Source organism: Ruditapes philippinarum, unplaced genomic scaffold (assembly GCF_026571515.1).
Source record: "Ruditapes philippinarum isolate M1 unplaced genomic scaffold, ASM2657151v2 ctg2311_1_1_1_1, whole genome shotgun sequence".
In the NCBI taxonomy this organism is placed as follows: domain Eukaryota; kingdom Metazoa; phylum Mollusca; class Bivalvia; order Venerida; family Veneridae; genus Ruditapes; species Ruditapes philippinarum.
In genome coordinates, this window is record NW_026852042.1 from 29,849 (window position 1) to 47,812 (window position 17,964).

Sequence of the window (17,964 nt, forward strand, 5' to 3'; positions counted from 1 at the left end):
AAATATTCAGGGCAATAACAGAGCCATTACTCGGTGGAAAATAGTAATATCTGGACATTGCCATGAGAACTGATGTAAATTGCCTTTTTGTATCGATGGTTCCCATGAAGTTTTGTTGAAATCAATACAGCAGTTGCAAAGAAATAGCAATATTGCTCTTTATGCATACTACATAACTAATCAAGGACCATAACTCTGTAATGAAGGGTCTGCTTTGAACAAGGCAACAAAGAGAAGTAGCGCGGAAACAATCATTGCTCTATATGCATACTGCATAACTAATCAAGGGCCATAACTCTGAGTTAGTGTTGAAGGTTCCCATAATGTTTGCCCTATATGCATACTGCATAAAACTAATCAAGGCCATAACTCTGAGTTAAAGTGTCTGACCTGAACAAGGCGACGAAATGCCCATCTCCACTTGGTATTGAAGGTTCCCATAAAGTTTCGTTAATTCCAGCCAGCAGTTGCAGAGAAGAAGCACGGAAACGATTATTGCTCTATATGCATACTGTATAACTAATAAAGGGCCTAAACTCTGAGTTAAAGTGTCTGACCGGAACAAGGAGACGAAATGCGCATCTCCACTTGGTATTGAAGGTTCCCATAAATTTTTCGTTGAATTCCAGGCAGTAATTGCAGAGAAGAAGCAGGGAAACGATTTTTGCTCTATATGCATACTGCATAACTAATCAAGGGCCATGACTCTGAGTTAAATGTCTGACCGGAACAAGCCGACGATGTGCCCATCTCCTCTTGATATTGATGATCCCATAAAGTTTTGTTGAATTCTAGCCAATAGTTGCAGAGACGTAGTGTGGAAATGATTATTGCTCTATATGCATACTGCATAACTAATCAAGGGCCATAACTCTGTAATGAAGAGTCTGACCGGAACAAGGCAACAATATGCCCATCTCCTTTTGCTACTGAAGGTTCCCATAAAGTTTCCTTGCATACTGCATAATTAATCAAGGGCCTTAACTCTGAGTTAAAGTGTCTGACTGGAACAAGGCAACGATATGCACATCTCCTCTTGGTATTGAAGGTTCCCATAAATTTTTCGTTGAATTCCAGCCAGTAGTTGCATAGAAGTAGCATGGAAATGATTATTGCTCTATGTGCATACTGCATAACTTATCAAGGACCACAACTCTGAGTTAAAGTGTCTGACCAGAACAAGGCGAAGATATGCGCATCTCCTGTTGGTATTGAAGGTTCCCATTAAGTTTCCTTGAATTCCAGCCAGAAGTTGCAGAGATGTATTTATTCATTTATTTGTTTGGGTTTTACGTCACAACGACACACTGTTTTATAAAAATGTGTTATTATTTGGTCTTTAAATTGGTATGGTAAACAGACAGGTCCATATGGTAAACGTGCAAAAGTTTACCCTTAAATGCTACTCAAAATTTCCTAATGACTCTAAAACTTCCTATTTGGCTGGGTATCCTCTAGCCAATAAACTTAATTTTACGTGAAAAAATATTGCAAATGGGTTAAAAGTACCTGTTTCCAAATTAAGGTAAGGAAAAACACTAAACATTAAAAACATTTAACGTTTCTCTCTACCTTAAATCTGCCAATGTAGAAATTTTATGTAGAGAAAGGTTTACAGAGACCTTTACGCGATTGGCTCCAACCATTTTTAAACATCATCCAACTAAAACCATATGTAATTGAGACATACATGTAACTTACCTTGACAAAGTCATGTACTGAGTAAAGTCTGGATGAAATCAGCAGTTTTTGAAAAGTAGTCTGGACAAGTTTTGTGACGGACGGACAGACAGACATTCTCAAATTTTGATATTTAAGTGGCTGCCTTTTTGTTCTCTCTAGTGTTCGATTTGCCACGTAAGAGAAAATGTAGTCAAATAAGAGCTTACTGAATGAATAGCATCAAAGGAAATTTACTGTTACCTATTGTTTCCATAGCCCCCTTGGTGCAAGCCTTCTAGGACAAACCGTTACTTGAAGGATCAGGGAATAAGGCTTACTAATTGTTCAGGACTTCCGCTTTTACATGAACATGTGTCCTATGCAGATGAACGAACAAGAATATATCATTTAGTTTGACTCCGCAGCAAAGACAATTTGACTTATAATAAGGAAGTTATACGCTTTTTAAAAAATCTTATCGGTAATAAAATAAGAATAACAGTTAACGAATTTCATTCCAGGTATTCAACTATGCACATTTATTCATCAGCATATAAATGTTATAATACAACAGGCTTTCTTATCAAACATTCTCTTCTTGTGTAATATTACATGTATTCATTTTAAAATTTGCAGAGCAAATATGAAGTGTCGGTGGCTAAACATGGTTTAAATTATACAACAAGTTACAACAAGAGCAGTCGGTAGGACAGCAACGCTCGACTATTCTTAGTGCTTGATAGTAATAAAAATGCTTGATACAGTTACCTCCTCCTGCTTACAGGTTGGGGTAATGATGGTGAAAAAGTGTGCAAAGTTTCAAAGCCATATGTCAATGAACTTTGAAAGTATTTGAGGTATTACAAAAACTTTAACATAAATTCTAAGTCGAAAAAGGGGCATAATTCTGTCAAAATGCTTGATAGAGTTACCTCCTCCTGTCTACAAGTTGGGGTCATGATGGTGAACAAGTGTGCAAAGTTTCAAAGCCATATGTCAATGGACTTGGAAAATATTTAAGGTATTACAAAAACTTTAACATAAATTCTAAGTCGAAAAAGGGGCATAATTCTGTCAAAATGCTTGATAGAGTTACCTCCTCCTGTTTACAGGTTGGGGTAATGATGGTGAACAAGTGTGCAAAGTTTCAAAGCCATATGTCAATGGACTTTGAAAATATTTAAACTATAACAAAAACTTTAACATAAGTGGTTACGCCGACGCTCGGGTGACTACAATAGCTCTACTTATTCTTATCGAATAGTCGAGCTAAAAATGAAACATTTAAAAAACCATCTAACCTAATTGCGTAAGTTACTACGTTAATGTTAGTAAACAATAAGACCGTAACTAACAACATTTCTAGAAACAATTTATTTAATTAAGTTTCGAGCATTTGATATTGAAATGCTTAAGTTCCGTAGTAAAATCAAACTTCTGTTCCAAAGTATTTCTAAAAGATTTTCTTACTTATAAGTTATCAAAATAATAATCGATAAGTTTAAATACCTAATTAAAAACCTAAAGTTCTGGAGCCATGCTCAAAATAAAAAGCAAAATCTACCGGGTAATGCTTCAAGTTTTTCAAGCTGCGGAGTGATTTTCAAACATAAATCAAAGTGCTGCAGCACTGAATGCGACGGACATGCAACCGGAGAGACATTAAGGCTTCTTTTAAACAAAAACAAAACACAAAATATATAACAGAGAAAATTTGTTCCATACATGTTCGAGATTTGTAGAGCAATATATTTTGTGTCCCAAACTGATATAATTCAGATTTTCTACTTTCAAGCACTTAAATACAGAATGAAATTCATGCCTAAAAACTCTGGTCAAACTTGTAAATCAGTGTCCTTATCGATTTATTCTAAGAAATGATATGTAAATAGAAAAAAAAAACTGTCAACGAAATATTTCTAAAATAAATCCGTGCAAATAAACTTCAAACATAATACATTATACATTTGAGAATGCTATTTAGAATTGTTTCCTGTTATATCATAGTCGGCATATAGACAATAAAATATAAGTCATTTGTATTTTTATTTCTCTTGGATAATATGTCTCATTAAAAAAAATTTGGTTAAAATCATCAGCAATTAATAGTGTATTTTTTAGATTTTTTTTTATTTACAAGGTAAAGATGTAGAGGCCAGAGCACATCGTTTTTATTTTAATTTAAATGTCACTTAAGCACTACAGTGTTTAGTTGTCCTTTTCAATTTCACACTAAATTCCATTTTCAACTTGTTACAATTGTATACAATTTCTAAAAGTATTGCATGTAATCCGCTGGTTTATTAATTACATGTATAATGTGTACTCCCTAATCGCCTGTCCAAAAATCAGAACAGGTGAAGCAGAATCTATTTTTAGAATAGCGAAGGTTAATTCATATCATAACCTAGAAAAATATGTAAACAAACCACAAGAATCGGAAGTAGAACTGATATTATAACTTCCTTACCATGAAAGACTACATGGCGGTAAAGTGTTGAAAACTCTCTTCTTACATGCATTTTCAAAAAAAGATATTTATACTAACTATTGTACTGAATCTAATATATTAATAACTGCTGAATATTCAGCTAAACCCGCGGTATGAGTCACGAAAATAGTTCTTCTTTTATTAATGCGCGAGTTATCCTAGAGTCACGAAAAACTTTTGATTTGTTAATAATAATGTTTTGTATAATGTAGAAATATTTATTTCCTACTAATAATGTCTTGGAACTCAGAGGTTACACCTTTATTGTAGTATAATTTGCTGTCCTACTTTTCCCACAGCGGTAAATCGTTTCAGCAGTAATTTGCATAATGCGCAATAATACTACGGGACTATAACGTTTTTATCATTAATATACGTTCATATTTTAACTTTGATAACTTAATTTGAAATTGAAAAGGCTAAATATGGAAGACATTAAGATATCCAGACAAAGTATGGGAGTTTTGAAGGATCAAATTCATGTACTATTTCTTGGGCTGTTAATCGGTTTAGGACACATTGCGCGAGTGTAGCCAACGAAATCCCATGTGTAGATGACTTAGCTCTGAACGCGCCTGAGGGCGCGTCCGTCGCAAAAACGCTTTTTATACTCGTGGTTCAACATAAACAACAATGTTTATGTGCTAGCCGTGTGTGAGTCACGTACGGCTAGCCAGGACACAGTGTATTGTCTAGCAGTAGGGCACTTTTAAAAATTAAAAGATTTTGAAACAAACATGTAAAAAAAACACTCTTATTTGAAGACATCCCTTTAATTTCCTCTTTCAAACAAAGAAATATACATTACAAGAAGAAAAGTGTAGTTATGGCCACTGACCACCTTGCTATTCTTAAAGAATAAAACAGTAACACAGAAAATGACACTAATATGCACCTGCAAAAGTATATGTTAGCCTTACAAGTAAGGGTCACAACTCTTACTAAATGCAAACTTGATTTGGGGTATTTGTTATTTAAAATTTGTAAAGACATAAAGATATGCAAGTATAAATGATGAATTGATAAAAATATACAAGAAATCAACATATGATTAAGACATTTGATGAAAGAACAAAACTTAAATATTACATTGAAATATATAATATTTTTTCAAGAGATAAATTTATGTAAATGCTCATTAAAATAACAGGTGAATATTACACAGAATAATTTTTAGCATTCACAACCTTTCAACACAAGAACCGGTTGAACCGGGTGATGCTCCCCGAGAAGGTTCTGGACACAGGAAAGTATAAAAAAAATGAACAAAGGGCAAAAACTCCAAAATTAGGCAAAGCGGAGTTATGTTTTTTTGCACTGCACTTCTATTCAATGAGATCTATCTATCTATAAAGTTTCCTGATGATATCAGAGTTATGTCCCGGGTAAAAGTCAAAGTGTAAAAATGAACGAAGGGCAATAACTCCAAAATTGGACCAGGCTTTGTTTAGGTTCTTTAAGCATTGCAGTTCTATCCAATTATATCTAGCTACCTACAAAGTTTCATGTTTTAAAGTAATGTCCAGGACAAAAGTCAAAAGGTAAAAATAAACAAAGGGCAATTTCTTCAAAATAAGGCAAGGCAGAGTAATGATTCTAAAGCACTGCACTTCCACCCAATGAGACCTATCTATCTATAAAGTTTCATGCTGATATCTCTTATGATTTTAGAGTAATGTCCCAGACAAAGTTCAAAGTGTCATAATGAACAAAGGGCAATAACTCCAAAAGTAGGCAAGACAGTGTTACAGTTCTTGTGCACTGCAAACTTACTCAATGAGATCTATCTACCTACAAAGTTTCATGTTGATATCTCTTATACATTAAGAGTTATGTCCCGGACAAAGTTCAAAGTGTAAAAAAAAACAAAGGTGGATAATTCAAAAATTAGGCAAGGCAGAGTTAAGGTTCTTATTCACTGCACACCTACTCAATGAGATCTATCTACCTACAAAGTTTCATGTTGATACCTCTTATACTTTTAGAGTTATGTCCCGGACAAAGTTCAAAGTGTAAAATAAACAAAGGGGGATAATTCAAAAATTAGGCAAGGCAGAGTTACGGTTCTTGTGGACTGCACAGCTACTCAATGAGATCTATCTACCTACAAAGTTTCATGTTGATACCTCTTATACTTTTAGAGTTATGTCCCGGACAAAGTTCAAAGTGTAAAAAAAACAAAGGGGGATAATTCAAAAATTAGGCAAGGCAGAGTTACGGTTCTTGTGCACTGCACACCTACTCAATGAGATCTATCAACCTAAAAAGTTTCATGTTGATACCTCTTATACTTTTAGAGTTATGTCCCGGACAAATTTCAAAGTGTAAAATAAACAAAGGGGGGTAATTCAAAAATTAGGCAAGGCAGAGTTACGGTTCTTGTGCACTGCACACCTACTCAATGAGATCTATCTACCTACAAAGTTTCATGTTGATACCTCTTATACTTTTAGAGTTATGTCCCGGACAAAGTTCAAAGTGTAAAATAAACAAAGGGGGATAATTCAAAAATTAGGCAAGGCAGAGTTACGGTTCTTGTGCACTGCACACCTACTCAATGAGATCTATCTACCTACAAAGTTTCATGTTGATACCTCTTATACTTTTAGAGTTATGTCCCGGACAAAGTTCAAAGTGTAAAATAAACAAAGGGGGATAATTCAAAAATTAGGCAAGGCAGAGTTACGGTTCTTGTGCACTGCACACCTACTCAATGAGATCTATCTACCTACAAAGTTTCATGTTGATACCTCTTGTTGTTTCAAAGTTATGTCCCGGACAAGAAAAGGGGACGGACGGACGGACGGACGGACGGACGGAAAGACGGACGGACAAGGCGGCGACTATATGCTCCCCCGAAATTTTTTCGGGGAGCATAAAAATATTGTTTCCTGTTTCAACTACACATCATGAAAATAAATCCTGTATTTAAAGAAAGAAAAACTTAAATATCCTCTATTTACTCATGAACATGAATATTGTATTATTATTCTAAACAGGTCTTCAACTCTTATAAAAATATTTCATGATTTATAATCAATCAAAACCTGCAAGTCAATATACTGATATCGCCAATAAAAAATGTTATAAAAATTTTTGGTCTAAAATATTGCTATGTCTAACTTACACCAAAGAGACTTATGTGATTTTCTTAACTTTTATATACTTGTAATTGTCCTGATTTTTCTCTCTCTATTTTTATTTTCAATCAATTCAGGACATACTTCATAAAAGAACAATAATACACATGCTGTAATTCAATATACTGGTAAATTCATTTATTTACAAAGAACTTTTTGAAAAATTCCAAACTTTGCAAGTGTGTGCATTGACAGTGTCAGAACAAAAATACATCTCACAACCAATTCAAGGGGGATAACTTCAAGTTTTCATAATATCATAATAGTAATAACATGCAATGAATAATAATTATAAAATTTCTTAATGACATGCTCCATATGTGATAAAATTTATATCAAACTTTGCTTGGATTTTTTTTACTGAGATTCTGTTATAGAAGATATTGACTTCCTCCAGTAATTCTTTCAAGACTTGGTTCAATGATAAACCTTAACCTCTTGAATTTTTGTAATGTATTTGCTCTACTGCAAATTTGAAACAGTCTATTCAAAGTTTAAGGGATTTCAATATCAAGATACAAAAAAGTTAAGATATCAACAGTGTAGAGGCTGGTCAGACTGTACAGAATTGCAGGCTTACTTTGCTCGATATCTGGTGGCAAAGGCTTAAATAACATTCACTTCCCGCTGGTTAAAGGTTTGAAATATTTCTTTCACACACAAAAAAACCTCCATTTAGCGTGACTAGACACTCTTCTGGCAAGATAAAAGATTGAAGGCAGATCAATTGTCAGTCTTCCCTATTTTCACAGTCCTTTTATGTCTGAAAATAGCAGCACCAGTCTGTCAAAATGACAAGATTAACTTGGAAGTGAAATATCTACATCATAACTTAGCAGCTGATGACAGGATCCAAGTCTGAAATAAGATAAGTTATAATTAGAAATAATTATTTTCATTCATTATTCGTTTATGGAATAGAAATGGACAGTGTGTGTTCTTTTGTGGTAGGGTTTTTACATCACACTGACACAGTAAAGGTCAAATGGGGACTTTCCAGTTTTACTGGTGGAGAAAGACCTCAGTTGCCCCTCTGTATTTCAGACACAAACGGGCACAAGTCAAACTATTGACATTCTGTAAGATAGGGACTTTGTGTGTCTCTGACTCTAGAAAAAGCCCTTTAACTTAAGTATTTATAAATGTTTTTTTGTTTTGTTTGGTTTTAACCCTTATCATGCCGAGTAAACTACCACTGCTAACTACCTGCAGTGCCGAATTAATTTATGTAAACAACAGCTGGGTTAAGGTTAATTGGGGTTAGGTGATTTAAACCTCTTGTTCTACCTAATTTTTATTATTTGATTTTTAAACCTATATATTTTTTTAAAGAAGATTAAAATATCTAAGTAATGATATAAAAATTATTTTATTTCATTGAGTTTTAGTTTATAAGTTGCTTACAAATATCATCAGAAATGTAAAAATGTACCAAAATTATTAAGCAAATTATGTAATAAATCCTCAATATATTCCTGCTCATTTTCTGACTGATCAAAATAATTATCAGTGTCACTACAACTAGAACTAAAATAGTATATATATTCATCATCAAACAATTGTTCTAAGACATCTTACACATGCATTTATCTATTTTACCCTTCTGCCATTTTTCTGAACTTTTTACAAATGAATAAAACTGAAAGCATTCACACCATCTGGGATTATTTATGTTTAACTTGACCCCAGATTATAGAAACAATTAAGATAATTTCTCCTGCATTCACTGGTAATTATTTCTTATCAGTATGACAGTGCTGATTAGTGTATTCCCCATTGTGTATTGGATTTCTTACAAATCCGTGATATTTCGGTGTTGGCCGCTGTGGTAAGGACTTGAAATCCGGGATATCTCGGTGTTGGCATGATAAGGGTTAAGTTGCACCAACACTTGGGTTATGGCTGCTTTTCAGCTTAACTGGTGGAGGAACTCCTTGGGGAATTCCTCCTTGCATCATTTCACATATTAGCAGACACATAAGTAGAACCACCACCGACATTCCATCGGCTATCTAAATAATTTCCAAACATGAGAGGTCAATTCTTATCAAACTTAAACTCATCAGGTATAAAAAACTCAAAAGGTATAAAATTATAAAGAATCCTGTCAAAAACACAAGATTTTGTCCAGTGAGATTTTTATTTGGTATAAAATAAGACAAGTACCTGTCCAGCTGTATACAGTGAGGTAGAATCTGCCAGCAGAACTCTAGCTCCAATCACTGTATCATTCTTACATTGTATACATTGTAAATACTGTATACAACATCCTAATGTCTCGTCATATACACTGTTCAACAATAAACCTGCAAAACAAAAATATGTATACAGTCAATTTTGATAGTAAAGACTAGCATTGGGGCTTAAGAATAATTAATGTTGTTTTCTGTTTCAGCAGAACTGGTTTGTTTTGTAAATAGAAACTTAAGTCTCGTAAGCTAGCTGGATAGCTTCCTCACAAATAATCTAAAGTCTGCAACGGTATTCAAACCCTATGCGTTAAGTGGTAAGCGCTTTGTATCAATGACCTTTTTACCACTTGGCAACGGATGCCCCTTCAGTTGTGTTCAATCTTCTCTGTGTTCAATCTTCAACAATAAAGGTATTGGAAAAATCCTTTTCATTCAAAGAACAGTTTTAAATTCAAATGCAAAGTTACTTTTTTATAGTTAATTAGGCAAGCAAGTACACGTTAATTACCTTTGTTATTTGTTTCAGATTCAACTGTTTGTAATTGGCAATCCTTGGTCTTCATGTTGGGAAAATATATCAACTCTGTGTTCTTCTTGAAAACACAGGTCAAGAATTCTGGATGTTTTTTCTGCTTCTCATACTGGCCTAGTGGTAACAACTTATTACCACATTTTATACATGATAAACACTGGTTTTTGGCCTGAAAGATAGGAAATGAAGCATAAAATTAATAGCAATAGAAAAACTGTTATATAACATAAATTTAACAAATAGAAGTTTGTTTGGCTTTTTTTAAAAAATACAAATGTATTCTTCATCTTCTGCAGAAAGAGGTGGGAACAGGAACTTCCTTGGGCCCTTTTTACCATTTTAAATTGCAGAAGACCCTAGACACACTTCTTTGCTTTAATGGTTTATTTAAGCACCAATCAGTTATAGAAGAGAAAGAAGACCTTCAGCATGCTAGATGAAAATGGACTTCTTCTTCACACAAATTGACGAAAATCGCTAAAATTTACTCTAGCATAAATATCAACCAACCTGTCATTAAATGCTAAACTTGCAAGATCCGCTAATATTTCCTCAAGTGCAAATTCTTGAATTGTTTTAATTCGCTAGCTTTTGGACACGCAGAAATATCCACATAAAGTTATTCATTAAGTAAAAGTAATGAAATTTACTATTATATCTTCCTGCAATAAGAATTTTACCTTATTTTCTTTTTCATCAGTGTTTTCATTATCATCGTATATGACACCTTTTCTGGACCGCTTTGACCACTCTTGAAATTTACTTGTTGATTTACGTTTCCTTCCACCACGTCGTCGTGTATTGAGAAACTCCTCGTCCGAATTCACATCATTACCTTAATAAAGTGAAAGATTGCAAATTATTTGTAACAATAACAGAAGAACAATGTGAATGAAGACCATCAGGTTAGCTAATGTTTTTTGGAAAATTTCACATTTTATATCAGTTATGCTACTTTGTACCAGGGTGCTCTAACTGACTTTCACAGCTCAGAATAGTTCACTATTTATGGGAGAAGATATGTAAGTAGACGGATAGCTCAGTCAGTAAAGCAGCAGACTGGGATTCCGAGGGTCCCTGTCGAGCTGCACATTTTTCTCTCTTTGCAGTGGTTGTTCTCACATAATTGGGAAGAAGCATCAGTCTCTTGATTTTGGGGAACATTATCACTTTAAATTGTTAATTTGGGAAGTAAAAAGGCTGGTGTAAGTGTAAGATTTTTGGGAAAATGCATGATATAAAAAAAACAAGAGGGCCATGATGGCCCTGAGGTCGCTCACCTGTATATAGCCCCCCCCCCGGCCCAATTTTTACCCAAGGGCTTTTATTTGTTTATTTGAACAGACTTGGTAGACACCCATAAGAAGATGTTTCATGCAAAACATCTAAGTTCTAGCTCATTGGGTTTTTTAAAAGAAGATTTTTTAAGTTTTTACTATACACATAGAGTAAAAAACAATGACACCCCTCGGGCAGGGCCAGTTTTGACCCCTGGGCTTTTATTTGAACAAACTTTGTAGATATTTACTTAAAGATGTTTCATGCTTAATATCTAAACTCTAGTTATTTGGGTTTTTTCAAAGAAGATTTTTAAGTTTTTGCTATGTATATAAGGAAAATCAATGACCCCCGGGGCGGGGCCAGTTTTGACCCCAGGGCTTTTATTTGAACATACTTGGTAGACACCCATTAGAACATGTCTCATGCTAAATATCTTAGCTCTAGCTCTTTGGGTTCTTTAAAAGAAGATTTTATAAGTTTTTACTATATGCATATAAGGAAAATCAATGACCCCTGGGGAGGGGCCAATTTGGACCCCAGGGGTTTTATTTGAACAAACTTGGTAGACATTCACTAGAAGATGTTTCATGCCAAATATCTAAGCTTTAGCTCTTACAGTTCTTTAAAAGAAGATTTTTTAAGTTTTTACTATATGCATATAGGGAAAATCAATGACCCCCTGGGGCGGGGCCAATTTTGACCCCAGGGCTTTTATTTGAACAAACTTGGTAGACATTTACTAGAAGATGTTTTATGCCAAATATCTAAGCTCTAGCTCTTACAGTTCTTTAAAAGAAGATTTTTTAAGTTTAAACTATATGCATATAGGGAAAATCAATTACCCCCCAGGGCGGGGCCAATTTTGACCCCAGGGCTTTTATTTGAACAAACTTGGTAGACATTCACTAGAAGATGCTTCATGCCAAATATCTAAGCTCTAGCTCTTTGGGTTCTTTAAAAGAAGATTTTTAAGTTTTTACTTTATGCATATAGGGAAAATCAATGACCCCCTGGGGCGGGGCCAATTTTGACCCCAGGGCTTTTATTTGAACAAACTTGGTAGACATTCACTAGAAGATGTTTCATGCCAAATATCTAAGCTCTAGCTCTTACAGTTCTTTAAAGGAAGATTTTTTAAGTGTTTACTATATGCATATAGGGAAAATCAATGACCCCCCGGGCGGGGCCAATTTTGACCCCAGGGCTTTTATTTGAACAAACTTGGTAGACACTCACTAGAAGATGTTCCATGCCAAAAATCTTAGCTCTAGCTCTTACAGTTCTTTAAAAGAAGATCTTTTAAGTTTTTTACTATATGCATATAGGGAAAATCAATGACCCCCCGGGGGCGGGGCCAATTTTGACCCCAGGGCTTTTATTTGAACAAACTTGGTAGACACTCATTAGAAGATGTTTCATGCCAAATATCTAAGCTCTAAGCTCTTAGGGTTGTTTAAAAGAAGATATTTAAAGATTTTTCTTTCGGTTGCCATGGCAACCAGAGTTCTGCATGGAATTAAATTCTTTGAACAATTTTTAAAGGTGACCACCAAAGGAACATTCCTGTGAAGTTTGGATGAAATTGGCTCAGTGGTTTATGAGGAGATGTCATTTAAAGCAAAAGTTTACGGACGGACGACGGACGACGGACGGACGGACGGACGGACGGACGCCGGACGAAAAGCGATCACAAAAGCTCACCCTGTCACTTTGTGACAGGTGAGCTAAAAACCTTCCATTGGGAAAAGGCTTTGTATAGGCTTCTGTTATAAAGTTGAAAAATCACTGCCCTGTAACATGACTTTACAAAACAAATTGTCTACAACTGTTCAAACTTAAAAACTTACTAAGAATTTTATGTTTTTAGGCCTTTGGAACTTAAAGGAGTTTCTTTAAGAACACATTACATTGGTAGTTTGAATTTTTTTTTATTATAAGTGTAATATATATGTTGGGTAGTATTAATTCTAGATAGCTTACCTAAAATAAAACAAGAGGGCCATGATGGCCCTAAGGTCGCTCACCTGTATATAGCCCCCCGCCCCCCCCGGGCCAATTTTTACCCAAGGGCTTTTATTTGAACAGACTTGGTAGACACCCATAAGAAGATGTTTCATGCTAAACATCTAAGTTCTAGCTCATTGGGTTTTTTAAAAGAAGATTTTTTAAGTTTTTACTATACACATATAGTTAAAAACAATGACACCCCTGGGGCAGGGCCAGTTTTGACCCCCGGGCTTTTATTTGAACAAACTTTGTAGATATTTACTTAAAGATTTTTCATGTATAATATCTAAACTCTAGCTATTTGGGTTTTTTCAAAGAAGATTTTTAAGTTTTTGCTATACACATATAAGGAAAACCAATGAGCCCCGGGGCGGGGCCAGTTTTGACCCCAGGGCTTTTATTTGAACATACTTGGTAGACACCCATTAGAACATGTTTCATGCTAAATATCTTATCTCTAGCTCTTTGAGTTCTTTAAAAGAAGATTTTTTAAGTTTTTACTATATGCATATAGGGAAAATCAATGACCCCCGGGGCGGGGCCAATTTTGACCCCAGGGCTTTTATTTGAACAAACTTGGTAGACACTCATTAGAAGATGTTTCATGCTAAATATCTTAGCTCTAGCTCTTTGGGTTCTTTAAAAGAAGATTTTTTAAGTTTTTACTATATGCATATAGGGAAAATCTATGACCCCCTGGGACGGGGCCAATTTTGACCCCAGGGCTTTAATTTGAACAAACTTGGTAGACACTCACTAGAAGATATTTCATGTCAAATATCTTAGGTCTAGCTCTTTGGGTTCTTTAAAAGAAGATTTTTTAAGTTTTTACTACATGCATATAGGGAAAATCTATGACCCCCTGGGGCAGGGCCAATTTTGACCTCAGGGCTTTTATTTGAACAAACTTGGTAGACACTCATTAGAAGATGTTTCATGCTAAATATCTTAGCTCTAGCTCTTTGGGTTCTTTAAAACTATATGCATATAGGGAAAATCAATGACCCCCTGGGGCGGGACCAATTTTGACCCCAGGGCTTTTATTTGAACAAACTTGGTAGACATTCACTAGAAGATGTTTCATGCCAAATATCTAAGCTCTAGCTTTTACAGTTCTTTAAAAGAAGATTTTTTAAGTTTTTACTATATGCATATAGGGAAAATCAATGACCCCCCGGGCCGGGGTCAATTTTGACCCCAGGGCTTTTATTTGAACAAACTTGGTAGGCACTTACTAGAAGATGTTTAAGGCCAAATATCTTAGCTCTAGCTCTTTGGGTTCTTTAAAAGAAGATTTTTTAAGTTTTTACTATATGCATATAGGGAAAATCAATGACCCCCTGGGGCGGGGCCAATTTTGACCCTAGGGCTTTTATTTGAACAAACTTGGTAGACACTCATTAGAAGATGTTTCATGCTAAATATCTAAGCTCTAGCTCTTACGGTTCTTTAAAAGAAGATATTTTAAGATTTTTCTTTCGGTTGCCATGGCAACCAGAGTTCTGCATGAAATGGAATTCTTTGAACAATCTTGATAGAGCTTCATACAAAGAGTATTCCTGCCAAGTATCATTAACATTGCCCTTGCGGTATCATAGAAGATGTCCTTAGAATATTTAAAATGTGGACGGACGACAGACGACGGACGCCATTTGGTTGGCCATCCTAAAAGCTCACCTGCACTTTGTGCAAGGTGAGCTAAAAAGTTAAACATTTAGAAGATTATGAAATTTAGTGATGTAAGTCTGTATATGATAAAAAACATAAATAAAAATAATCACCTGAAGCCGATTCCACATCTAATAACTCCTCCCCAACATTCTTCTTATCTTTTGCTGCTTGTAGAACATCATCTGACTTCTTTCTACCCTGTTGAACTTTATCTACCACTGACATATCTACCTTTCCTCTTGTTGTAGGCTTAGTCCTTCTTCCTCCTTTACTCTCTTCTTTAAAATCATCAGCATTATCTTTATCATTATTTACTTCATCGATATTAATATCTCCATCTTTTGATGTTCTCTTACAGTCCTCAATCTCAGATTTAAGCGTTTTTGTAGAAAGTGAATTCCTTTTCTTGAAAATCGGTTTCTTTTTCATGCTCTGTTCTTTATCTAAATCAGCAAGGTTATTTGTTTTATCTACACTGTCAGGAGCTGGTTCATCTGTCTGACCATCTTCAAAGAGTACAGGTGATGTACATGTAGGCTGTAATTTTCTAGATGTTGATATAGTTTGAGGATTTTGTGGAGTTTTTGACATACATGTAGTCTGGGGAAAACTACCTGGCTCTACTTTCACAGAGTCAACAGTTTCTGTTTTAATTTCCTGAAATAAGTAACAATATTATAACAAAAATTTACATTTTTTCTTGTATAAATGATGGCCCAGAGGTCGCACACCTGTATATAGCACCCCCCCCCGGCAGGGCCAATTTTAACTCAAGGGCTTGAACAAACTTGGTAGACACCCATAAGAAGATGTTTCATGCTCTAAACATCTAAGCTCTAGCTCATTGGGTTTTTCATAGAAGATTTTTTAAGTTTTTACTATACACATGTAGTTAAAAACAATGACACCCCTAGGGCGGGGCCAGTTTTGACCCAAGGGCTTTTATTTGAACAAACTTTGTAGACACTTACTAGAAGATGTTTCATGCTTAATATCTAAACTCTAGCTATTTGGGTTTTTTCACAGAAGAGTTTTAAGTTTTTGCAAAACAGATATATGGAAAATCAATGACCCCCGGGGCGGGGCCAGTTTTGACCCCAGGGCTTTATTTGAACAAACTTTGTACAATGACTAGAAGATGTTTCATGCTTAATATCTAAACTCTAGCTATTTGGGTTTTTTCAAAGAAGATTTTTTAAGTTTTTGCTATACACATATAAGGAAAATCAATGACCCCCGGGGCAGGGCCAATTTTGACCCCAAGGCTTTCATTTGAACAAACTTGGTAGACACCCATTAGAACATGTTTCATGCTAAATATCTTAGCTCTAGCTCTTAGAGTTCTTTAAAAGAAGATTTTTTAAGTTTTTACTATAGGCATATAGGGAAAATCAATGACCCCCTGGGGCGGGGCCAATTTTGACCCCACGACTTTTATTTGAACAAACTTGGTAGACACTTACTAGAAAATGTTTCATGCCAAATATCTAAGCTCTAGCTCTTAAGATTTTTTTAAAGAAGATATTTAAAGTTTTTTTCTTTTGGTTGCCATGGCAACCAGAGTTCTGCATGGAATCAAATTCTTTGAACAATTTTTAAAGGTGATCACCAAAGGAACATTCCTGTGAAGTTTGGATGAAATTGGCTTAGTGGTTTATGAGGAGATGTCATTTAAAGTAAAAGTTTACGGACGGACGACGAACGGACGCTGGACGGACGCCGGACGAAAAGCGATCACAAAAGCTCACCCTGTTACTTTGTGACAGGTGAGCCAAAAATAATATAAAACAGTCTTCAAGGGTATTATCCTGTTTATAACTTAATTTTTAACAAGGCCATCATAAACGTTGGGCAACATTTACATATATGTGTGTTATACTTTATGCAAGTATTAATGTTTAATGATAAATTGGAATGGTGTATATAAAAGGAGCGGTGCGTCTACTACAATCTAAATTGTAGGAGACAACAACATTTAATGTATACATGCAAGTCAACAATGTTATTATTCTCAGCATTTTCACATCATATCAATTATAAATGCTAAAGTGTAAGCAAAGTTACAGAACAGATCTAAATGTAACATGGGAATATGTTTTTTTGTAAAACAGCTTTTTTTCTTTGTTCTCTTCTTTTCAGCAGTAATCATCTTAAAGATAAAGAAATGATAAAATTTTATTTCTTCAAAAAATCACTGCAATTCATTCACAATTACAGTCGACATTGTATTAAGAGACCACTCAAGGGACTGCCAAAAAGTGGTCTCTTAACAGAGTGGTCTCTCAATAGAATTCTGGAAAATTCGAGACTTTTTTATATAACAAGTCATAGATATGATAACATCTTTTTTATAAAAACAAAAACTGTACGAAAGGCCTGTAATGTTTAGTTCACTACGTTTCACGGTTTTATTTCGACTACAAACGATGACATTTGCTTTTAACTCAAACTCAATTCCATGCACGATTTCCTCATTCAATTTATCGGTCTTTACTCTTATTAGTTGTCTGTTATTTTCGCTCGTTCCGGCGTCATTTTCGATTTGATTTTCTGGACGGAAGATCACTCTGAGCACATGCGGTGTTGTTATACGTTATTGCTCTGACAAAATATGTCATAATAAATATAACGATCGGAAAACTGTTTCTTTCTTCCCGATTTTGAAACGATTGCAATTATTATTCAATTCGTTTTTAAACGACAATTATTTGTAACGGTCGTTTAAGAGATACTTTAAAACCAATGACCATGAAAATTATTTGTTTGTTTGCTTGTACACATCAAACCTACTCGCTGATTACACAGGTGAGAATGCCCGTAGGTACGATTGTTTGTCACGACCGTTTAATAGATACTTTTAAATTAACACTTTATTTTGTACATTTAGGCCGACATTTAGTGGCCGCTGGCCGCGATATAAAATCGTCGTTTAATGGAATTAACTTATTTAGTAAAAATCATTAGGAGGGATTTTATGCGGCCGCTTAA

At 34.9% G+C, this 17,964-nt stretch overlaps 2 protein-coding genes across 2 annotated transcripts in view; one reads left to right on the forward strand and one right to left on the reverse strand.

Annotated features, from left to right (window-relative positions):
* The window catches only part of LOC132747915 (E3 ubiquitin-protein ligase TRIM71-like), a 56,460-nt gene that overhangs the window by 5,402 nt on the left and 33,094 nt on the right, over positions 1 to 17,964 (forward strand). The window lies entirely within an intron of this gene.
* LOC132747846 (uncharacterized) lies at positions 7,715 to 17,200 on the reverse strand. The gene is made up of 6 exons (XM_060737377.1): positions 17,192 to 17,200; positions 15,087 to 15,633; positions 10,698 to 10,852; positions 9,994 to 10,186; positions 9,460 to 9,599; positions 7,715 to 8,151 (listed from the first exon to the last, which is right to left on the reverse strand). The coding sequence occupies exons 1-6, from the start codon at positions 17,198 to 17,200 to the stop codon at positions 8,119 to 8,121; spliced, it is 1,077 nt and encodes a 358-aa protein (XP_060593360.1). The 3' UTR covers positions 7,715 to 8,118.